The sequence below is a fragment of the Chaetura pelagica genome, unplaced genomic scaffold, assembly GCF_000747805.2.
Source record: "Chaetura pelagica isolate M959 unplaced genomic scaffold, ChaPel_1.0 scaffold138, whole genome shotgun sequence".
Lineage (NCBI taxonomy): Eukaryota > Metazoa > Chordata > Aves > Apodiformes > Apodidae > Chaetura > Chaetura pelagica.
The window spans coordinates 6450982-6475872 of record NW_009954215.1 but is presented as its reverse complement, the minus strand read 5'-3'; the positions used below and the strand labels follow the sequence as shown (position 1 = coordinate 6475872).

Sequence of the window (24891 nt, the reverse complement as noted above, 5' to 3'; positions counted from 1 at the left end):
TTTTGGGGGACTCACTTCAAACACACAGGAAGAGACTATTAGAGTCATTCCACAGACTTTCTGATGATATAGAAATATTTAAAACAACTAAAATGCCTTTCCAGAAATCCTCTGTTGTTGTCATGTTATCATTCTGTTTGTTCTTCACATGCTGTTGTTCTGCTTATGAAGAATAAATTCATGTTTAAAAGCAGAAAAGGTCCTTCTTGGGGAGAGGAGAATTAAAAAATATTCTTGTGTTTCTTATATATAATATAAAAGAGATAAGGAACAAAATGCAGATTTTGTAATTTTATGAGACTGCCCTTAAAACCAAAACACAACAAAAAAATGCCAAAAATACCAACCTAGAAATTTTTTTGATTGAAGAAAAAGGTGTGACCTCCCTTTCTGTGCCTGATTCTCTTACAAAACACTTCAGTAAAGACTTATGTCTCTGATCTTTGTCAATTAATTATGCTTAAGTGTAAAACAGTTCATGGATCCACCTATAGTGCTGTGCCAATAACCTGGGAATGTTCCATTTCAACTTCATATGACTTAGTTGAGACAACCAACTCTGAGTCATCGTATATTCATACAGAGTTAAAACTATAGAAATGTTAATTCAACAGAACTCCAGAAATATGTAGTTGTGAGCAATTGAGTATGATAAGTGTGTTATTAGTTTAGGAGTTTCAAGCAAATTTATTCTTTTAAAAAAGCAGGAAGAACTTAGTCATCCAAACTGTTGACTAAGTGGCTGTTTTTCTCTTCAGTTTTACTTTTGACTTGCACTGCCATAGTTAAAAATTAATGACAGATATTGAGCTACAATCAAACTTTTCCTTTGCTGTGAATTTTGAAACATTTTATAGAAGCAATAAGAAGTTGACGTTCTAATAAATAATAAATTTTAAAAAATACTCAAATTTTTACTTTAACATCTTCGTCTGCTTACTCAGTCTTGGTTTAATGTTACTTAAACAGCTAATTCTTGGCGTGTTAATGTCATGTTTTGTACTGAAATTATAATAGATCCTTAGCTAAGACAGAGCTTTCTAGCAAATGTTTATGAAATTCCAGTTGTGTGTGTTAAAGAAAGCATAAAAAAAAGGGTAAGCTATTTTTTTGTTAAAAGTTAGTGTGCCGGTGGGTGCTTGAAAGTCATTGAGTGACTCAGATGGGCCTCCCATTAAATTAATTTTTCACTTCATTTGAACAGTTTTATGTTTTTTATCATTCTTAAATTGCTCCTTTTCAATTTATCTGAACTTCAAAGGAAGCCAAAGAGCTTTGCTTAACAGAGTTTTGTCCCTTTTCTGCCTGTGCTGCTAAGCTATGCTGGGCTAATTTTCTTCTTTAGGGAAAAAAAAAAAAGGTGTAAAATTTAGGCTTAAATTCTCCTGTTTGGTGTTAGTTTGGTTTTAAATTTTTGCTTAAAAGTGTTATTGCAGAAGGAAGTGCCATTTCAGAGATGGGGATGGTGGGACAGAGGAAGAATGTTCTGGTTGAAACCAACTCTCATAAGAGCTTTTGGCTCTTTATGCCAAAGGAAGAAAGGAACTGAAGTCAGTGGTTTAATCTGCACTTTTATTTTGGAAGCCACTTCTTGTCATTTGTTCTTAATTTTTAATTACATAGCATATTATTCAGTTTTAATAACACACTGCTCTTGAATCCTGCCATTAGGTGTGTGTGTTTCATTTACAGGATTTTGCAGGGTTGATACAAATTAGGTGTTTTTTTTTCCTGGCTCCGTGGGGAAGGAAAACTGTCTGCAGGTTTCCAGGGCAAACATAGTGACAGCACAGAAAGAAGCAGCTTCTCAGAAACGATGTTCTGGGTGTATTTATGTAAGGATAGAGTTTCAAACTTCCCTCAAGTAGCAATGGTGATTCAAGCAGTGTTGTGAAGATATATTGTCAGACACATTCTCTTAAAGCAGACTTGGCTTTTTACTACTCCTTTTTATATCAATTGTTCCATAGGGAATGGAAGGAGCTTTAGCAAAAATTATATACAGCCAGCCCATTCAAGGCCAGAACATCTTAAGTGTGTGCTGAGATTCTGAAAATTTTCTCTCTTTATGTGGCATTGTTTTCAGAAACTTGTGAAGTGAGGGGGGTTTACAGCAATGAGGGTGGTTGGGATTTGTGGTGCTTTCGGAGTTGACCAGTTCTCTTCAAATTGAAAGCTCTGATTCAATTTCATTATGCATGCAATGTCATTCTTCTGCTTGGAACTGTGTAAATTTGGCACTTGCCAAATTGTGTGTGATCAGGATGGGATGTAGGGCTCAGAAACAAGCTTTGAAACCACTCAATACAGGGTATTTGACATCAGAGTGCATGCAAGGGGTGTCTTTGTCTCTAATCACCTGACCTCGTTTAGTTATATACAAAGTGAACTCTTCTTTACAGGGCATTAATACCCATTGACTTTATTTTCTCTTAGAGATCAGTCCTGACAGAGAAGATGCCACCACTGACAAACTGCATCTGACCTTGAAGCTGAAGAGGCAGCAGATGATAGAGGGGTTAATAGAGAGCATCTGTCTTTTGTTTAGTTGCTGGCCCAGTGTTAAACTATGGCAATATCTTTTAAAGTGGAGCAGCAAAAAAAATAAAAGTATTTAATGCCAATAGAACATCCTCCAGAAATAAGTATAAACCTAAAGCTGCCAGTTGCTGAAACTAAGATTGGAAGCTGGTTGTTGATTTGAATTGCTGAACAGACGAGGATAATAGTTTTTTACTGGAATTCTGTCAGTAGCTATCATTACCAGGAATCTGGGGCTTTTATAATCCTATCTCATTTGACTACTGGATTAATTTCAGGTCTCTTTCTCAATCCTAATACATTATGGTATGAATTTCTGAGAAAATGAGGAAAAAAAGATCCAGGCAAATATACTTTTTTTGCCCATTTAAGGAAAATCTGCAATTATTTCATTGATGCAGGGACCAAACACTTGTGTTGGGAGCTGGCACTCAACAAGACAGATGCCTGATACTGACTACCCTTGTGGTAAATATGCTGTATTTGGTTAAATTATGAGAGGCTTAGAACAGCATTTTTCAGAAACTTGCTGACTTGGCTTTCAATTTTATAAAGATTGTCCATGTTGAAAATAGTGTGTTTGCTTACAGCTTCTTTTTGCCAAACAGCCTAAGCATACCTAGTTCATTTCTGTCTGGTGTATTCTGTTTTTAGCTTCTGGTGGCTCTAATAGGTGAAAGATGGTGAAATGGAAAGGGAAACATTCATACTTTTTTTTACCTCAGTGCTAAAACCAAGTTGCCTTTATTCCTAACCTATCTCTAGGATCTTTCTAATTTGAAACTACTGTGGAAAGAGAACATCTACTTCCTTAATTCATGAAAAAAAATATCTGAGTCAGGGAACCACTTCCTGCAGATAGAAGCTACTGATTCCATATTGAAATCGGATTGTAGTTTATAGACTTTTCTTGTAGGATTTTTGCTGTTGCTTTTTTTTTTTTTGTCTCCCACAGACATCATGGAGCATGGAAATCCAACCAGTTTCTGGCATATGTTATAATTATTTCTCCATTTATATATCAGTAGAAGGAACCCAAGTCCTTGAACTTGAAAAACAAAGTTAGAGGCGTGTAAGATTTGAGTTCTTCAGAGCTGGGATTCCAAGAAACCAGTGTTGTTTTCCCCTTGCTCTTGGGTTATGTGGCAATGTGGTTTGCATCAGGCAGGGCTCAATTCTAGTCTCTAGTGTTTGCTCTGATGCTCAGCCATTAAGTAACTCTCAGTAAAGAGAACAGCTTAAAATAAGAATCTCTTCAGGCTCAGTTTGTTTGAAGTGTGTTACCTGGTGCTGCAACACATTTGAAAAGCATGTTGGCTTAAAACTGACTCGTCTCTGCTACCAGAATTTGAATTGTGGATGTTTTAATCAAGCCATCTCCAGGTTGATATCTTGGTTTCTTCTCATAGTTTCCTTAGCCATTGAGTATGATGTCTTTGAAGAACACTGTTTCATTCTGTTCTAATAGATTTCCTTGGCTGCTGCAATATGTCTCCATTGTCTGAGGGAGACCATGTCCATCTGTTCTATTTCATATTGACTGCTAAGACTTGAATGTAACACAAGTGCTATCAGAGGCTTCTGCTGTGGAAGACTACAGGTGTGCAATTGTGGAAGCAAAAAGGAGGAACTTTTGAATTGGGATTGCCAGAATTGAATCCTGATTATCTGCATCAACTGAGTGTTTAACTGTTTTTTTCCACTTGACTGGAAGTGGTGGATGATTAAAGAGGAAAAAGTGATGCCTTTTCTATATGTGAGTAGTTGGCTGAAAAGTGGTATCATCAGAGAAATAGCTTCTTTAGTCCTGGATTCACTCAGACTCCCAATGGTCAAGCTGGAGCAATGTCTCCTACCTATTCAGTTTTTGAAGTGGCAAGAGCCTTATTCCAGGTCTGTATTTGAATAATGTAAAATCTGCCCAGGTTTAATTTAATCTATCATTGACAGTGAAGCTTTGATTTGCATCATGGAGGACACAAAATAATGCATTTCTACAGTTTTTTCTTCTGCAAAACTAGCTTGCCACTTGTTCCCTATGAAAAAGCCCCTTCAAGTTTTGGGTCACATCACCTTTGAGTTGCACCTTGGTGTAACAAAAGGATGGACCACATATATACTGTGATGCCCTTTCCAGCTTTCTTTGAGAAATGTGATACAGATGCTTCCCTTTTGGGATGGGAAACCCTTTCTGGTGGCACAAGAAAAAAATCTTTTTATGTTTTTTTCATAAGCTGCCTTTTTCTAGATTTGAATCTCTTACAAGTTTAAGAGACATCTCTGAAAAAAACCCATTATCTCTTGTGGAGACTGTTGATGTGGTTTCTGGGACTGCCAGACTAGAGTCATCTTGATCCCATTCCACTAGCTCTAAGAATTTGTCATTGGGTTTAATGGAAAAATAATCCTGGTAATTGCAGAGCTGTTTCTAGTGAACCGGTAGAAATCTTTGATCTCTTTGACAAGAAAAGGTTATCAGAGTGGCATCTGATGGATACCACTGCCCCTGCCATGGCTCTGGAGTCACTGCTTGTGTGAAGGACTCTGAAGTCAGCACACTGGTAGTTGGGTCAGAATGCTGCTTCGAGCCACCTGTGATGTAGCTGAACCTCTATACTATCAGATGTTACTCAGCAGTAGCCAGTGCTGCTGAATTTCATAGTCTGTATGTGCACTCCCTCCTTTTCTTACCCTCTTGATAATGATCCTGGGATCATGCTTCACTGAGATTCCATAGTTGAGTTGCAATTAGAGTAATTCTGTGTGTACTCATTCCTGTGTATTTGTGCTGAGCAGTAGGGTAGTAGGGAGCAGGTTGTGAACATCTATTATGTATGTTAAAATACCCCCAAAGATGTATGTTCAAATGATAAAGCGTTCATCTGGTATGGATGTTTATGCAGGTTGCTTGCTTTGCTGAATTAGGTCTTTCTGACTCTATGGGTTTAGAGCTGGTTTCTGGGTTGAACTGAACAGTGATGTGACATGGGTGGTGATTACAGCGCACAACAGTGGCTTGACTAAAACTGGCCTTGATGGCCGGGGATGCAGCTTTCTTGATCTTAAGAAGCTGCAGCAACTTTGCTCTGGTGGCAATGCTTTGTCTGCTTTTTATGATAATTTTTTTATGGTCACATATGGAACAATTTTGGCCAATGATTTGTGAAGAGTTTTTATTTTGTTTTAATTGTGTAGGACACCTGATGATCTCTCAAGGCACATCGTGGCCCTGCAGCAAAGGGAGCTTGTGCTGAAAGAGCAGAACTCTACCATCACAAACAGGTAAGTGATACCAATAGTGGACACTGGTAGCAAGATACTGCTATATTAAAGCATATATAAAGAAACCAAGGACTGCAGCCTGAGAGGATGGCTCTTTAGATTTCTCTGCTGTTTCACAGAGTTATCACTATCTTTCCCAAGTTCATGAAGAGTTTTATGCTTACTTAGATCCTTGCAGGAAGAAAAAGATGAAGGACTGTGAGAGGACGTAATGTTGAGTTTATCCAGCTTTATTTTATGAGCTAAAAATGTTTTCAAGGGGGATAGTAAGCTGCTTTCCCAGACCATCTTATCTTAAAAGGGAATGTTACAGCAAAATGTACAAAGCAGTTCTCTGGGTGTGGGAAGTGAGTGCGAGCCCCAAGGACTGTTACTGACTACTTTAAGGACCAGCTTGTGTATAAGACAGAGGAAAAGTATGTTTGCAATTTTGGTGACAAGGTACTGCTGAATTTGTCTGCCAGAGCTGAACTTCCCAGACTGCATTGGTTACACACAACGTTTCTTAGCACAGTTCTGTAGTGTGCCAGAAAGCACTTCTCAGTGTGCACATTCTTGCTTCCCACGCTGTTTTGATTTCCTCACAGTAGGAACCTTTTGTCTGTTCTTGTTAAAAACTATCCTTGAGCCTTTCAAAAAGGCTCTCTTGGACTGTTTGTATTGCCAAGGTGTTAGCTGACTTGTGTAAGCAGCAGAAGTGTGGAGAATTTGAGCCTTGGGTGTAAACACGTTGAATGTAAAGCAGTCAAATACTGTGTAATTGAGCCCAGGACAAGCACTCTTGGTTTGTCATGGGCTGCATTTGCTAATGTGTCCTCTGGGATATGTGGCAGATTTTGATTCAAGAGATGGTTGTGTTCTGGGCTCCATCTTACTGCTGATGGGCAGGATTCTAGCTGCCTGTTAAAAGCTTCATGTGTGCTGCTCCTGGTAAAGAAACTGTTTAGTCAGTTGTAAAATTGTTAGCCAAGTGTAAATTCCCAGGAGTGCAGCTGGCCCAGTTGTTTTGTGGTTTTTGCAAAGACGTTTAAAGTGGGGGGGAAAAATCCCACCAATACAAAAAAAAACATTTCATGTATTGAAAATAAACCAAGCAAACCCTCAAACCCACAACTGGTCAAATAAAAGAATGATGGTAATGTTTGAGTTATTGATTTTAATTTTTTTTTCAGGCTGCTTCTCTCAGCCTGTCAGAGAAATTCTTTTTCTAAATGTATTAATGGCCGAGGGGAATCATCTGTTGGAAAAGCAGCCTTCTGGTGGTGCCTGTTCATGCTGGATGTGATTTTGCTAATTTAGTTTAAAAATGAAAACATGAGTAAGATTACTTTTGATTTCCAGTGAAATGGGCTGTAAAGCTGCAAAATTAAAATTCTAACATTTTCCTGATGGAACACTGTGTGTCATTTCCAAAACTGATAATTTCAGCCTTCTTCTGTTGCATACCTTCTTCTGTCTAAAAATGTAGGCAATAAGATACATTTTTATAACCTTTCATTATAGATGATTTAAAAGTTCCCTAGAGAAGGTCTTGAGTCTTTGGAAATAAAACCTTGTTAAAGAAGCAGATCTCATTTTCTCTTTTCCCTGAATGACATCCAGATTTAGCAGACGGTCTTCTCTTTTATTTGCCTCTTAATTGTGTTCAGAATGGTCTGTACATTATTACAGTAACTTAATATGTGATTATGACTCCCTCTAGTGACTGAGCCCAGCACTCAGTTTTCTGTTGGGTTTTTTTCAGCTGCATGTTCTTTTGCCTTTAGTTGAAATGTGTTAATTCTTCAGTTCTGATGGGCCTGTGGTTGATTGTAGTTGTTGCTAATGTGTGCATAGAGCAACGTGCAGTACAAAGACAAGAACTTTTTGCTTGCTTAAGAAGCTTTGATTAATTTTCTCCATTAAAATTAGTAATTTGGTGGATGCTTAAGAAAACCTAATCAGAACTTGACATTAAGTTTAATTTTTTGGCAATCAAGTGGAGAAGCATAGATAGTCCTGGCTTACCTGTTGCTGCAGGACAAAACTCAGCTTAGTGGGAGAGGTCTGAGTGTGTTGTTAAAGATGGTGATGTGACCCCCTTCCCTAAATGGCTGATACTACGTACAGTGAATGGTCAACACTGAGCTTTTAAACACAGGTAGAAGATTGCCTGGGAGGGTTTTTTGCAAGCTGATTATTTTCTGTCTTTTCACTGCAGTCTTCCTGTTTTTGTATTCCCAGGGATGGTACCTTTCCCACATTATTTAGTGACTGTGATAGACACTTGTCAGCTCCTATTTATCTCACAACCAGACAAACAGTCCCCAGTTTCTCTCTGATAAGGGAAACTTTTGTTTGGTAGCAAACCAGGAATTAATTGCTAATGTAATGGAATATGATCATGACTTGACTTCAGAAAACAAACCAGGCAAGGAAGGAAAAGTCATCTCAAGGGGACAATTTGCTATGGAAGGTCCCATCCAATTCTGTAAAACTGAAGGCAAATCCAGATCAACTGCTTCTCAATGTCCTGTGGTTGATCTAAGAATGAAGAGTTAGAATATACAAACACACTGGTAACAGTGTTTTCCAAATGGCAGATGGATTCACTAAACAAACAGAGTTTGTTTTGTCTCAGTCTTTCATTCTTGAATAGCTTTCCATTTACTACTGTGTATTTTTTTAGACCCAGTATTTCTGTTATTAAAAAGGGAATAGAGGTCATCACACCACAGAAATGCTACATCATTACAAATCAGCCTTTGCACTGATACTCTCTCCCTGCTTCTGGCTTGTGGATCTGAAGTGCAATCTGTGGTTGTGTAACCTGTGCAACTGCCAGTGTCTCAAGGTCTCCCAAAGGTCAAATGATGCAAATCCTATTTGCTGTATTGGATCTTTTTAGATTGGATCAGATTGGATCTTTTTAGACACAAAACCGCAGGACTGAATTTCCTGAACAGTGGGTTTAAATCAATTTCTTTTAACAGTGTTTGTTTACTTGTTTGGGTTGTGTGGAGTCCCTTGGAGCTTGCTGGTTTTCCTGTGGTGCTGGTGAGGTGAAAGAGAAGAGGGGTCACTCTTGCACTGAACACATAGGAGACAACTCACTTCTCTGCAACTTTAGGATTGCTGAGTAATGTAGCTGAAAGTGCCATTAATTGCATATGATAGAATCTCACTGCTGTTTTGGAGTGTGTTGCTACAAGTTGTGTATATAGAGTAAATGATACTTTCAGCAGTAACAGCAGGAAGTATCGTGGAGCTCTGTAACTGCAGGGAAGTAGATAACAATCTAAAGTTTTAAAAGCTCAGAAGAAGATTGTTCAGGGCCACTTCAGTAGCATGAAGTGTACTTGCTCTGCTCTTTAGGAAAAGGTAATGAAAGGAAGGTATTTAATTAGTGGGTCAGTTTAACCATGCAGTCATCACTGAAGCACATTTCCCCCCGCCCCCCCTGAATGGGAAAGCTATGGATCTGGTATCTGGAAATGCACTTTTTCAGGAGTTGACAGTTGTAGCTTGTAATACAAATGCTGCTTACAGTTTGATCTTGCTTCAGTTCTGAAAGACTGGCTATGAAAATGTAGGGTTTTGGTTCTCTATGGTCCCTTCCAAACTTGTAATTTCTACTTTTGCTCTTGTTGTCTAAGTAAGTGTTTGACTGACTTTGGACCACTAAGGTATCTTGTAGAAAGTCAAAAGCAAGGAAACACATAGGTGAAGTTAGTAGTGAGCAGGATGAAGGGCACAAAGAAAACTGGAAGAGCAGTAAATCTTTGGTTCTGGTGTTGGAATCCTGGAGCTGATGGCTTATTGTCATCACCTAGTGTCACAAACTCAGTCATGTGTTTTGACATAGTTTCCTGTTTGAAAAGGGATACATAGAATATGTTTGAAAAAAATATTTTCCTTCTCCAAGTACTCAGAGTTTTTTAAGAGATGTGGTCGTTTACCACCTTTATTCATATAAATAATGGAAAGCTGATTTATCCAAATAAAATGCTCTGTGTGTTGTCGCTTAAATGAAATAAAAAACTGAACCATTGTATGCTGGGAAGTGTAGATTGCAAACTGAACAGAAAATGCTTATGAGTTGGGCAGCAGGGATTTTTTTTTTATTAAAACCCCAATGAGTGATGATAAGCTCAGAACAGTCCATCTCCACAAGTGCTGTTAGCTCAGAAGTGTATCATCAATCTATAGCCCATCTTCTTTTTTCCTTGGATGTCCCAAGGAGTGTCAGTCACAAATATAAATAGAGCCTGTCAGACTTCTTCCCCTAATCTTCTAGAAAGTTGGACAGAAGTTTAATTACAGTGAAATGTCTTTTATCTGACATAGAGAGAAGTGCTAGCTTTTTGATAGGCTTTATGAGTTATTTTGTGATCAAAAGAAGCACTTAATGTCTAATATAGGACAAGGTAGGTTTTTTTTTTCTTCTCTTGTTCATCTATATGGCACATTGCTCCTTGATTTATATGTGGAGATGTGTGTGTACCTAATACCAGACAAATGTTTATTCACAGTGCTTCAGGGTGATATTAACTGCTGGCAGGTTCTGCATTCATCTATATAGTAATTTTATGAAGAACTGACTAGAAGGTATTGCTTTTTCTTTTCTCCAAAATGGATCTTTCATGCATTTTTATACTAGAAAGTAGTTGATAGTGTCCTATTAAGTGTCCAATCTACTCACTCCAAATGAACATATTCAAATAGTAAGCTTCCAGAGCAATATTTGATTATTCATGACTCTAATTGGGTAGATATAAAGCTATAGTATAGTTAGCCCCTAACAGAAAATGGGAAGGCAAAAAATAATTTAGCCAGGACATTGACTTATGCTTCTAGTTCTAAAGACATGGGATTTTGCCCAGACTTTTGCTTTTCAAGAATGTGCCATTTTTAGTCTGATTTCCTGAGGAAGTGAAGCTTATTACTGTGCTTTGTGTGTGCATGTAGATGAGATTGTGCCTACCCTACACTTTTGAACTTGCTAGCTGGCTTCTGTCAAGTTTGGCAGATGGTTGAGGTCTCAAAAATAACAAATTCCAGCAAGTTAAAGGAAAATTGGTCTCCAGCTCCAGGAGAGACATCCTGTTGGTGCAGCTGGACATCATGCCCTGTTAGGTATAAGAGCCCTGCAAGCAAAAGCCTCTCTTAAATGCCACATTGACAGTAAGGCTCCTGTTGGAGACCATGCCACCTTAGCCACCATTTGCTCAGCCTTGAGACTGGCAGTGGGTGAGCATGATTCTGAGGCCATGGTAGTAGCATGATCAGTAATTTCTTCTATACCAAGTACTCCAGAGTTTTTGTGGTGTTTGATAGTGCTGTGGTAATGTTAGTATGAGAAATGAAGTCTACTTGAGTCAATATTCACCTTTGGAGAGAGAAATCCATAGGAAACTGGGCAGCTAGGGTTCTGAAGGTCTCTCTTTTTTCTGTTTAAAAGAAAATAAAGCCTAAAAAATATCCCACAGGGCATGGACACAACTGTAATTGTTGCTGCTAATAATAGGGGTATTGAAGACTGTGGATCTTCCTGAAATACGTTAGAGTACTGTTTATATTGTCTATTATAAACAGATTGATGGTTTTCCAATGCTTTTGGGAGAGTGGGGACAGCCAGAATACACCGAGACATTTTACCAAGGCAAATGGGAATGCTGTAGGATGTTAGAACTGCTGTGAAGTAGTGTCAGTTGAAATACTGCACAGAATATAGTTATGTCTAAAAACCAGATTTTCCTGGCTGGGATGTCTCCATCAGTTGATCATATCTGCATGTAAACTTTTTTCAGCTCTATAGCTAATTGCTTGTTGAATGTTGATATTATTGGTATTTTCATGATGTATTTTAATTTTAATATTCCCCATGACTGTTTGCATGCACCTGTAACTGTATCAGACTATGGTGCAACACAGGAAATGGTGGAAATGCTATTAAGTATTTAGTTTTGGGGGGCAGGGCCTTTTATTTAGTTGTCAATATTTTCCTAATGTCAAAGTTTTCCCATCTCTATAGAAGACCTACTGCTTGAAAAGTTGAATCCAACATAAAATGTAAGCTGCCTTGTCATTTTTAGCTATGCAAGGCAAAAAAAAAAAGTGGCAGAACTGCAGTCAAACATCCCCCCTCCCCAAGCAGCTTTCTTTTGCTGCTCTGAAAGTTAAATGACTAATGTGCATAATTTATTTGAGCATCTGTGCTAAAAACTTGCATACCAAGTTTTAGTTCAATGTGATCAACAATGGCGAAAATTAGGATTTATCATGGAAATGCTGACGGATGTGAACATGTGTGTGGGCTAAACCGGTGCCTGACAAACCTTCTTATTGTGCAATGCTAATGGTGAGACTTCCTTTTTTTTATTTCTTTCCTTCTTTTTTTTCTTTTCTGCTGTAATTGCATTTCCCTTCCCTCCCCCCTGCTTAATTTTCTCCTTTTCAAATTTGGTGGGTTCAGTTGCGCTTCACGTTTGAATTCCTGCTTTTTCTGGAGGCTGCATAAGACCTCCTCGAAGTTGTCTTGTGATGTTTTTAAGCGTGGGACACCCTGGGTGAGCCAGGATCAGCATCCCGAGATGGAGCTGGTGCTTTGCAGTAACCTGCTCAGAACAGAAGATGGTGCCGGCAGCCTTGGCAGCTGCTCTGTCTGTCCTCCCCTCCTCCTCCACCCTCTCTGTCTTGCACAGCCAGGGTGCTGTCACCAGGATTATAAATTTTGGAGCCAATTAGCTAAAAAATGTTACAAGTTAAAAGCAAGAAACGAAAAGCTGCGGAATATCTTGATGTGGCTCTGCCTGTCTTGGAAACTCTTCTTGTGGAGAGCTCTGAGGCAGCCGCCTGTGACAGCCCTGGTGCAGCTTTCAGTGAAGCATCAGATGCTTTTGAGGCATCTGCTTAAGGAAGAAGCAGTTGGTTTGGAGGAGCCAAGCACAGGGAAACAAGGCAAGGCCTTCTTTAGGAAATCGTGCTCCTAAGGTCTTCTGCTAAATGTTGGAAATATCCTGAGGGTGTTTGTGCCTTGATAGTGTTTCTTCCTTTCTCCAGTCTTGCCCACAAGATTTCTCATTGAAGCAAATTTCTTGAATGTGTTTGTTTTGTGGTTTGTTTTTTGCTTTGTTTTGTTTGGGTTTTTTTTTTCATTTTCAGAGTCAGACTGATTGCTCAGTTCTGGCACAGGCATCACAGAGGAGAAATGTGTTTATAGTCAGTTCCTTTCTGTCTCTCTTAAAACAGTAGTCAGTGTGTTTTCTGGCAATACTGGTCCAGCCATGCTTGGTTGCTTAGAAGAGATTCTGACAACTTATCTGTGCAGCAATTTTTTTGCAGAATGTGTCACTCCTTAGGAAAGGGGAAGGGGTAAAGTTTAGAGGGGTTCAGGAGGAGTGGTTGGCAGCTGATCCAGCTATTTCATTGCTGATGACTTTGGGCATTTTTCTACTCTAGCCATAAGAGAAAAACTAGTAGAACCTGCCATTCAGAGGGTCCTTTGAGGCTGGATGCTTGGTCAGAAGGCACAGGCATTGTACTCTGTTAGGGTTCAGAACACTGTTCTAGCAAAATGTGATTTCCTTTGTGTCATATTTTATGTATGGACTGTTTTAATGTATTTTCAATATTTAAAACAATGTTCACATATTCATAAGTTTTAAAATATGTTCTCACTGTTATGAGATGGAAAGAAGTAAAAAAAACAACAGCCACAAACCAAACCCCACAACAAATCCCAAGAAAAGCCCCACAACAAACCCCTCCAGCTTTCCTTTTATTCAAGCAACAACAAATCAAATTCTTATGAGTCAAGTAACTACTGAGGAGGCCTTCTGGTTCCCAGCCAGAAAAAGCTTTTGAAATATTTATGGAAATAAACCAAAATGTGTCCCTTTCTGGCTGTACAAATAAGGGAGTATTGGATCTAGCCTGTGGCAGTTGCAGTACATGGAGTCCAAAGAATCTACTACTAATAAAAGAGAGTGTATGCTTTAAGAAAACACTGAGATTTTTTTTTTTTTAATGGGACTCTAATGATAAAGTATCACATATCCATAAGTGATCCACATGAAAAATAATCCCTCTTCAACACCTGGCATTGGAGATTAAAAATTGTCATCAAGGCAATGCATTAATTGACTCTTGGAAACCAAATGTATCATTTCTTTTTGCTGCATCTTTGCTTAAAGAGCAAGGCTGAAGGCACTTGCTAGTCATTCCTCTTGTAGCTGGGTGTGCAGAGCAGTGCTGCTTGCATCCCCTCCACTTGAAAGAATGGAAATTCTGTGCCACCAAGGGTATAATTGCAACACAGGCTGTGTCACGCTCCCTGTATATCGAGTGAACTTGCTCATCTGGGTTTTGTGTCTTAGTTTCATCCTACAAATCTTACACAGATGTAAGAATAGGAGCTTGTTGAAGTCAGAGTGCATTTTGATCATTCACAGAAGAATCAGCAAAGCAGGGTTTGTAGGGAGAAGTAATACCTTTTATTAGACAACTGATAGGATTAGAAGACAGAAATGCATTTGGGCACACAGCCAATACTCAGATCTGATATAGAAGCCAAAGCCTCCGAGTTAAATGCAGGTTGAGAACAATTCTGCTGAGTTTAACTTGATTAATCAATTAGACAATTTGAGAGAGAAGGTAGTGGGCATGTGTGAAATGGGGAGAGGCATCTGACAGAAGAGATGGACGGGCTGTTAGTGTCTGTGAGAAGGAGACTCGGTCTAAATTGTTGTGATACAGACCAGAGTTTGGATGCTTTGATAAGACAATGAGTGGTATGGACTTTCTCCATATAGAAGGAGCTTGGAAGCAGATGGATAGTATGTGTCATGTTTTTGCTGGAGCCACATACCAGCAAATGCTGTGATTCAATGACTCAGCACTGGCATGTCAGACTTGCAGTTTAGGGGCTAAATTTCAATGTTGTATTAACCAAAAATATTATTTTCTATGCCTTCAATAAAAGCATTTGATCATATTGTTTGACTTATCTCCTCTGGACACTCAGCTGCAGCAGGGAGTCTGAACCTGCCATTACAATGGCAGTGGAATGAGTTTTGCTTCATTTATCCAAATGTGTCCTAGGATAAAACATGTTTCCTGGGACACGTTATTCCTGTCTCACTTTTGAGCACCGTGGGCTGTGATGATGCTGGGAAAGGCCAGCTAGAGATACCCAGTAGGGTGTTGGTGTTTGTGGCAAAAGCTGTTGTCATTTTTGAGTAATTTGGCTTAATAGAACAGCATAATGTGGCTTGTTTCTTAAAAAAAGTGCACCTGCTGCTGCGTTAGCTTGTATCATTATGTGAAGTGTAGTGCACAGCCATAGGTGGTAGGTCTCTAGTCTATCTGAGAGTAAAGTAATATCTTTTAACAGTGTATTTGTCAGATTTTTTTCTTTCCTGATTGCATCTAAAAGAGAAAAAGAAATGCTGATAATAAGAACCATGATTATAAAAAAACAAGTAACAGTAAGATAACCTGGGGCAAGGAGGTGCCTAAAAATACTTGTGTTTTGGGTTTTTTTAAGCTGTTTACATTTTTTGCTGTCAGTGACCTTTTGAAAACCTTACATTTGCATGGATTGCAGATGCTTCCAAAGAAATTCCTTCATGCAAAGAGAAAATGGATTCCAGTCATCCCCACTGACCCAGAATGCAGGTCTACTGCCTGTAGATTGTGCCCTTTTTCAGGAGAGCTTCATAATATGCCTGCTCTGAACCAGGAGGAGGGCTTTGCTCAGTGGAGAAGAAAAGCACTCACACTGTCATCTTACAAGGCTACTTCTTGAAGTTGGGGGTTCTGTCTATAAACAGTGACACAGGGATGTTCTTGAGCTTACAGAGGAAGTACTCATTAATACTTAAAAGCAGAGGAAACTTGAAATTCATTCTTACTCCATTGGGGAATTTGTGACTTGGTGGCAAAGTTGAGAAGGATGAAATATGATTTGAGATGTACCTGCCAAGTATATGGCAGAAATTCCTCAGTTTTTACAACCATTTAATTTGGATTTTAAAATTTTTGTCTTGAAATTGTTACTTCACCTCTTCCCTAAATTCATGCTGAAGGCCTTGAACTGAATATAGAAAAGTGAGGCTGGGTATGAAGTTGTAGTAGTTTCTCTTTCCCCATCCTCTGGAGACTGTTGTCTAATTCTTGAATGAGAACTGAACAAGAAAGAAGTGCAGTTGCATCTCTGAGGGGTAATGTAGCTATCATTGGGGCTGACAGAAGTTAGTGTCCTTCTCCTTGTAAACTCAGCAGTCCTGGTCAGGCAGCCTCAGACTTCATTGGTTTTGATGTTCTAAAAATAAAGTGGGTGGCATCTTTTGTTAACATGCTCAGACTTCTAAGAAGTTCCTCCTGTCCTTGAAGAGCTGAATCAAGCCAAGGAGTAGATGCTATTGCTGTTTGATCAGTCAGGGTAGTTTTTAATTACTTTTTTCCACATCACTTTAAAAGAGTAAGTTCCTTCTCCAGTTACCTTACTTCAAAGTAAGGTAACTACCTTCCAGGTAGTTGTAGAGGATGATGAGGTCTCCCCTCAGCCTCCTCCTCTTCAAACTAAAGATCCCCGGTTCCCTCAGCTGCTCTTTGTATGACTTGTTCTCTAGACCCTTCAGCAGCTTGGTAGCTCTCCTCTGGATGTGCTCCAGATGGTGTCAAAGGCCTTGGCAAAGTCTAGGTAGACAACGTTCACAGGCTTCCCCTTGTCCAAAAATGGGGGGTCACATGGCCATAGAAGGAGATCAGGTTAGTCAAGCAAGACCTGCCTTTCATAAACCCATGCTGGCTGGGCCTGATCCAACGGCTGCCCTGCACTTGCCACATGAATGTCATTACTGCAAAACCAGCCATGGCTGAGCAAAACCATATCTGAGACATGAGTAAGTCATCAATATTTCAAATCGCCACTCGTTTATAAACAAGTTTTAGAAAGCAAGAATGAAAACTTGAGCAACAGTGCAGAAGAGTGAGTCTGTGTATGTTAATGTGCCTTGAGCCCTTTGCAAGCAGGAGAAAAGGTTGTTTGAATTTTAAATTGTTTTAAATGCCTTTTGATTTTGCAGCCTGTGCCTGCTCTGTGTGTATTGTCCCTGGGAAGTTAGCACATGATGTTTAAGACTCCCTTATTTTTATGCTTCACCAATTTTATTGTTCCCCCTGTATTTTCTGGCTGTAAATGTTGCAGACTTTATTACATTTAAACTGGTTTTAATATAGTAGGTCATAAAAATCTAAGAAATGAGAGGTGCTGTCCACTGCAGTAGTGTTTTTCGTGCAGGAGGGTGTTTACAAGTCACTGCAAGGCTTACATTGAAACTCTAGGATCATCTGCTTGGTGAAGACAGTTCAGAAATGAAAAAAACACACCTGTCACAGCTGAGAATGAATTTCATTCTTAAAAAAATTCCTCCTCTTCCTTTCATCTGGGGATTTGGTTTATGCTTTGAGGCATCAATCCAAATGTGAGGAGAGGAGGGGGGCTCTGTTTGCTTCCCTTTCATAAAAAGGTTCACCAAGTTATCATAAATATAGCTACACAGTGTATATTATATGTACAGCTGTTCTACAGCATAGCTGAGACCCTCCATCAGTAAGGATTTTTGGCTTTTGAAAATTGAGCTGAATGATGAAAACCATTGGAAACTTGTTCATAACTTCCTGCCTGGCTCCTTAAACAAGGACCCTGGCTTGGAAGGCGTAAAAAAGCAGTCTCAGTGATCCAGGGATTCTCTGCCCAACCAAGGGATGGGTTACAAATGTAGGCAAGAGAAATAGTTTTTCTATTAGTAAGATTTCATACATCTGCTTTCAGGAGGTCAGTTACTCCTGCATATTCAAGCTAGAACATCTTAAGAAGGTAGACAGGTACTGAAGAGTGGTTCCATGGATATATTTGGCTAAATTCTTAACTGTTGAGTATTTGGCTTCCTCCAGAGGGGCTGGGCTGGTCCCTGTGATCTCCACATGGCTCAGGACTTCATTTAATGTGTTTTGACATTAAAACTGTTTGCGAACTGATGCCTTTGGTATTATGTGTTAGTTCTAATTTCATCCCAGCTTAACAGATAACAAATGTTTCTGTAAAATATTCATGGTGATTTCTGCAAGTGACAACTTCAGGTTCCATGTCACAAATTTGTATCTCGTAGCAGCCGCTTCATACCAAGTTCTGCCTTCAGCACAAACTGAGAGGAAACAGAGGCTGAGCCTTTAGCATATTGGAACAGGGACTATTTGTTTTGCTGCTGCTGGTTAAAAAACCCCCCACAATCTAAGCAAACAGAAACCCATTTAATCCATCAGAATTACCAAGCCAGTGCCTCTTTGTCTAAACTGTCACAAATGGGGACTGGTTTAAAACATGGTCTCTAACTGAGGGACCTCTGTCCACTAACCTGAAGCCTCAATGTAAAATTTAATGACTTTCAAGGCTGCCAGTAATGTCCATGATAAATAAGTCTGCTTTTTCTTTGTGCAAATGATTTAATGGTCATAGAACTTGGACATAGAACTGCATTAAATAAAATTATTTTAATAATTGCTTTATTGCATCCATTTAATCATTCTGGGAGCCAACACTGATTGATTTTGGAGCGAGCAAAACAGGTATCCCATCACTCATTCAGCTTTATCTGCATCTGAACAAATATCTGAGCAGCTAACCTTTCCTTTCTTTTAAATCTGCATTGTTTTCCCATTGCTCCTTGATTTCTACAGCAGAAAAGAAGAAATAAAGTTAGAGAGCCTTGACTGTGTTTATTCCTCTGTAAGTTCTACATCATGTTGCATATGAATTCTTGTCCCTCTGTTTGTTTGAAGACAATAGGAAGGAAAAGGTGCCCAATTTGCTGCTCTTGAGAACCTTCACAATATTTCTGTTCTAAAAAGCTGCAGTGTTGTTTTTTTTTTTTTTAACCAAATTGTGCCTGCCATTTTGGAAGATGCAGTTTGACTAGAAAAATCAGCTGATTTATGACAACTTATAGGTGAAACACTAACAATTTTGTTTTTTTGCTTGATCATAACTGTTCTCCAGTCTATGTTACTGTGATCATTCACAGCAGAATGGAGTTGGAAATAAATCTGTCCTCAGTACAAGGAAGCCTAACATCTCTCCAAGACTGACATTCTGCTCAACAGAACAGCTGATGCTGCATCTCAGGAATACAAAAATAATCAACCCCCCAGCATTTAAAGTCAACACATCTTTTTTTTTTTTTTCTTTTTTTTTCTTTTTGCTTTCATTTTTGCCAACACTGCAATTTTATTAAGGTTCTTCTCTGTGACTATGAAGGTCAGTAACTTAGTATGAAAATTGGTTCTGAAATTTTGAAAATTCACATCTAGGAACTGATTGTTTAGAGAAACCATCAAGTATTGTAAGACTTGTGGTAAGAGTAGCCACCTTCTACTTACACTGTGTAGCTTATTTTCCTTTGAGAAAGTATAATATCTCTTTTTCTGTCGTGGCCTGGATAGGATAAGGGGCAATGGATGCAAACAAGAGCACAGGAAGTTCCACCTTAACATGAGGAAGAACTTTACTGTGAGGGTTACAGAGCACTGGAACAGGTTGCCCAGAGAAGTTGTGGAGTCTCCTTCTTTGGAGACTTTCAGGATCCATCTGGATGCATTTCTCTGTGTCCTGCCCTAGGTTCTGTGGTGGTCTTGCTCTGGCAGGGGTGGTTGGACTCCATCATCTCCAGAGATCCCTTCCAATCTCTACCATTCTGTCCTGTGCTAGGGTTTTTTAGCTGTTTGTTTCTTTTTGTTTTCCTAGATTCTCAATAGTATCTCAAGCATTTGGACATGTGCGAGTGTTGTTAAGATTCCAAGTCTTACATTTCAGGTGCTTTGTAACAGAGGATGGGCAGCTGACATGGCTTGATAGACCTATCTCTGAATAGTTCTGCAACTTCAATACAAAAAATAACTTTTTGGGGAGTTTGTTCTTGCAAATGTGAGGACAAAGTAAAGCAAAAACCTCCTTTTCTGGTACTGGGCAAGTTTTGAATTTTCAGCAGTGACCTGTCGAGGTCTGGTGTGTTCCCACCTTGCACAAGTGTGAATCTGGTGTGTCTGTGTGCAGTGGCAGGCTCTGCTAAGCAGCAAAGTAGCATGAATTGGAGAGGAGTCAAAAGTCTCTTCATCTGGAAATCAACACAACACTTTGGTTTCTTACATATTTTTCTCTTCCTTGTGCCCCCAGCATTGTCCACTGGGAAGGAGAAAAGGAAATAAAACTTGAGTTAAGTCCAGGTGTGTAAAAAGGTACTAAAATGTCTTCAGCATGTATTTTGGTAAGATGAGTTAATGTGTTTTACTGCTCCACTCTGGTGGTCATGGTTTTAAGTGAGGCTGGTTTTGTCTTTACACTAAAGCTCTTTTAATCTGTTTTCAACTTGTGTTCACAATTTCTTTTTTTTCACTTTTTAAATTCGTTTCTTCTTGTCCTTTTAGGGTTTTTAGCCCTTCATCAGTCCAGTACAACTTGAAGGTCTGCAATAGCTTATACAATCTCTTTGAAATAAACTGTGTCTCCAGCAGGGAGACCACTGGATGCCACGTTGCATTCGTTTCTCTGCTGCACTGGGTAATAATGATTTCCTGGTTCCAGGAGCAGGAGATTAAAATTCTGGTGAGAGGATTTTCCCCCTTCTTCACTCAGCAAGGCCCCTGTGCCAGGGCTCAATCACTTCCTCTGCAGGAGCAGAAGGATTGTGATGCTGTGGTCATTCAATCAGAAGTAGAAATGCTTTAATCTCTTCTCTTCTGTCTGATAAATGCTTTCTTCTTTGTTCTGAATTCAGATCTCTAGTGTTCCTATTATTGCAGGGATTGGGGGAGAAAAGAGATCATCCTGTCCAGTTAAGTGTTCAGTGATGATGTTCTCCTTTGTTCCCAGAGGTACTTTGTGATTTAGTTAAAAAAAATGCAATTGATCTGGTAAATCTCACCACAGTGTGCGATCTTCCTAAAATAAGGACAGCTCTTATTGTGAGTGACTTTTATTTGCAAAAGCACAGTAGAGATCATAGCAGCTTCTTCTTCAGCATGTTGTCTTTGGTGTGAATAGCTGGGATGCTCCCATTTTTTTGACAGGTGTAATTCTGACCTCTGCAGCCACATACTTTGTTGTGTGAGCCACAGGACAGTGATGCTGTGGTCACGTCTGATGCCAAGAAGGGCTGGAGGGTTAGGACAACTCCCTAAAGCATCTCTGATTTTGACATGTCTTCTTCCTCTCCATTGCAGCAGTTGCACAAAAATGTGATGGATGAGTATTGACTTTGCTGCCTTATTTTGCTCCCTTTGCTATATTGACATGAGTTAATAGGGCAGAAGCAGAAGACAGACTTGGTACAAAGTGGAAAGAGATTTTATGTCAATAGGGATTGTAAGATAAGAAATACAGCATAAAGGGTGAACACGCAAGAGAGTTAATAGCTAAGCAAACCACTCGGTGTGCCTGCAAGAGAAAGGCAGTGACCCAGAGCCATAAACTCTTTTCTTTTCTTTTGATGGAAATATGTTATCTTGTTTTGTGTGATGTATTCTGTGGTACTGGTCACTGGATTTTTCTCAGTTCTGTCAAATTGCTGACAGATTGGGGTTGTTGTCTTTTAAAATGCTGTTATAATGTTTCATCATGTTGGCTTTACAAGTTTTTGCTTGGTTACTTGGTCTTACCATTAAGAGAGAGAGCTTCCATTTTGAATAATTGTGCTAGGTCCATATGCTCCCTTGATTTGGCCAGATTAGAAGTGGCAATGACTGTGTTAAGGGAAATTTAAGCTTGAAGGTGAAAGTGGAAGGCAGAACAAATTCAGATTGAGTAGTAATAGTTCAGCCAGACACAGAAGGATGTAGATCATTTAAGCTACTTAATAAATAGAGTGTGTCTTTGAGAATTTTAAACCAGTTTTTAGTGAGTAAGGAGCCCATTGGAAAGATACTCTGGCTTTGCAACCAGATTAAGAAAAACCCTTTTAGGTGTTCTTTTGTTCAGTGGTTCAAAAAAAATTATTCTGATACGTAGTAGTAGTTGGAAAGGCTGAAGAAATACTCTCATTGGTATCAGGAAACAATCTGAAGATCTTAAAATAAGTGATGTACTGCTACTGTACAGTGCTTTGTTGGATCCTTAGAATGTTGCTGAATTATGGAAAGGAGGCTGCCAGGGGCAGGAAGCAGCCCTGGATAACAAATTGCAGCAGGTACTTGGAAACAAGCTAAATATATGTTCACTGGACAATGGAAGGAGACTCTTAGTATCTCTTATCATTCTGAAAGAGATGGGTTATGGTGCTGGTGAAGTTACTTGGAAGGGCTAACAATTGAAAAATGAATAGTTTAGATAAATACTGGAAAGATAGAAATGAAGGAGGGTGCTTAGAGCAAGTTGGGTTCTGCATGGGTGTGTGCTATAGGTATGGGGAAAAAACAGCAGTAAAGAAATTCAGAGGTTTGCTGTCTCTTCCAAGAGCGTTAGAAACATCAAGGAGGGACCAATGCGTGGACAGAATTGAGGGGGGGGGGAAATTCAGGCATTGAAGGAAAAGAAGGTTTGATCCTTCAGATATGCCTATACTCAGGCTTGAATGGGTTTGATTTCAATATAATAATTAAATGATTGCACTGCTTTTCTCTCCTGAACCTACCTATGTATAGTTTCTGGTCAGTATCCCTCCCTTTGGCATCCTCACCTCCTCCCCTTTTACCTTCTTGTGCTTATCTTGCTTCTCCAGGGCAATTAAAGAGTTTCTAGTTTCATCTCTAGTGGCCACAGTGTTACCTCTGCTACTGGGATCCACCTGCTTCATGTGACAGAAAGGGAAGCTAAAGGGACTAGAAATTAGAGCTGAACTAAGTGCCAGCAACCAAAAATAACCTCCAATTTTAACTGTTGACTTTTAAAAATCAGTCTCTTTCCTTAAAAATAAATGCTGAATACTGCCAAGTCTTATATAAAATATATGCCTTTATTAGATGTGAAATATCATTCTGTTGGTTAAGAAAAAAGCTACAGAACTCTTACAGTAGCACATAAAATGTGTGCTTACCTGTTACAGCAGAGATTGAAATGCTGCTTTTGAAGTTAACTTCTATTGTTTTACAGAGACATGAAAACCACTAACATAGGAAGCCATGAAAATGTTGTTGTTTTCTGATTATTCTGTTGAACAGTTTCTGGAGGAGGTTCCATAGAATTATGTCTATTAATCACTTCTACCCAGAATAGCAATTTATGAAATGTAATAAACAATAAAATTAGATCAATCCCCAAAGTAATAAGTTACATTTCTTGAAGTAGTGCCTTGGGCAAACAAGGAATCCGTGGGAACCAGTAAGTAAAATGTCATCTGCACAGATGTGTCCTTTACTTACTAGAAAGTGCCTGCGTCCCTGTGTGCAGATCCTTCTTGCTTAGATCTAACAAGAGGTTTTCCAATTAAACTGACCGGTTTTTAATTTTTTTTTTTTTGGAAAGCAGACTTATGAAATAATTTTTAATGTAAAGATGTGATTCTATTCAGGCATGGCAGGAGCTGTGCTGCAGGACTGACATTCAAACAGTGCTCCCACTAGTGAGCTGGATTTTCTTTGCCCTTCTTGAAGTATTCACATCTAAGTTGTTTCAGGGAAGTGGGAGTGGAATGAGTGTGTGTTTTGTTGAAGGTGTTGAAGCAAAGCAGCTGAGCATTGTGTGTCCCTCCCACCAGCTGCCAGCGCCTCAGCACCAGGGTTGTGCTTCGTGCTGGAGAGCCAGGAAAGATGCTGAAAATGGAACGTTTCTGGTTTTCTGCATGAGAGCTTGTTGAAATGATGTTGGGTCCATAATGGGTTTTGGAAGACTTGTAGCTGCCTTCATGATTAAACTTCACTCTCATTGGAAAACTACTTGGTCCCACAAAATTGAGGAAAGGCTCCGTACATCACAAGGCTCTCTTGTTCTCTTGAAAAAAAAAAACCCACCAAAACCCCAAAAAATCTTAAAAAGCTTAGCCAGGAAAGATGCTGAAAATGGAACGTTTCTGGTTTTCTGCATGAGAGCTTGTTGAAATGATGTTGGGTCCATAATGGGTTTTGGAAGACTTGTAGCTGCCTTCATGATTAAACTTCACTCTCATTGGAAAACTACTTGGTCCCACAAAATTGAGGAAAGGCTCCGTACATCACAAGGCTCTCTTGTTCTCTTGAAAAAAAAACCCACCAAAACCAACCAAAATCTTTAAAAAGCTTGTTTTCTTAAATACTGTTATACATCTAAAGACATTAAACTTCATCTCTGGGGTAGCTAAGTTAGTGTTTGGCTCCTTATTACCCTGAGTCCATCAGAGATGAGGGATCCCATTGTTTCAGTTGACTAACAAAAGCGCAAAGCGCTTGTTATCTTAATTAGCTTGGAATGTAATTTAATTCAAGATGTAACAAGTGGGTATAAAAACAACTGGTAGGGGAAAACGGGAAGGGCTGATAAGCCTCTCTGAGTAGGCTATACTAACTACAGCTAGATGGGTTGTATTTATTTGACTGCTTTGAATGTTGATGTCCCTTACCTGGCAAAAGCTGTCTTATAGATGAGACAGCTGAGACAGAGTTTAAATAGGGTTACATGAGCTGGGGTCAGAGCTTTGACCAAGCAGTGCTGATTCAGTTTCCATTTTGCATCATAGAATGATACAGTTCTTAATGAAGTGCTTAGTAGACACGGACATATTTATTGTATTGGTATCTGTTTCCCTGAGGTTGAGAGGGTGATGGATAATAATAGAAGCAATAGCTAAATTCCGATTCAGTCAGCCTTCTCTGGAGTACTGTTGCCTTGTGTATTTTGCTTTGTAATAGACTTTTTTCTTACATGGGTGATTTGAACTCAGTATTTTTGCACCTCTTCTGAGCACGAGGCTCAACTCCCAAGAGATTGTTGGATTTCACTAAGCCTGTATACTTAATTCAGGTTATTTTTACTCCTTTTTAATCTCAGAGGATTGAAGAAGTCCTGAACTGGTTCCTTCCAAACAATTCTAAAGGTGCTTTATGATAAAAGAACAATCTGAT

General features: G+C 39.2%; 1 protein-coding gene across 1 annotated transcript in view; it reads left to right on the top strand.

Moving 5' to 3' along the window:
• MAD1L1 (MAD1 mitotic arrest deficient-like 1 (yeast)) overlaps positions 1–24891 on the top strand; it is a 353023-nt gene that overhangs the window by 32542 nt on the left and 295590 nt on the right. Inside the window, exon 9 of the mRNA XM_010003276.1 lies at positions 5737–5823. Within this exon, the coding sequence (XP_010001578.1) occupies positions 5737–5823 (87 nt within the window). The remainder of the gene's footprint in view (positions 1–5736; positions 5824–24891) is intronic.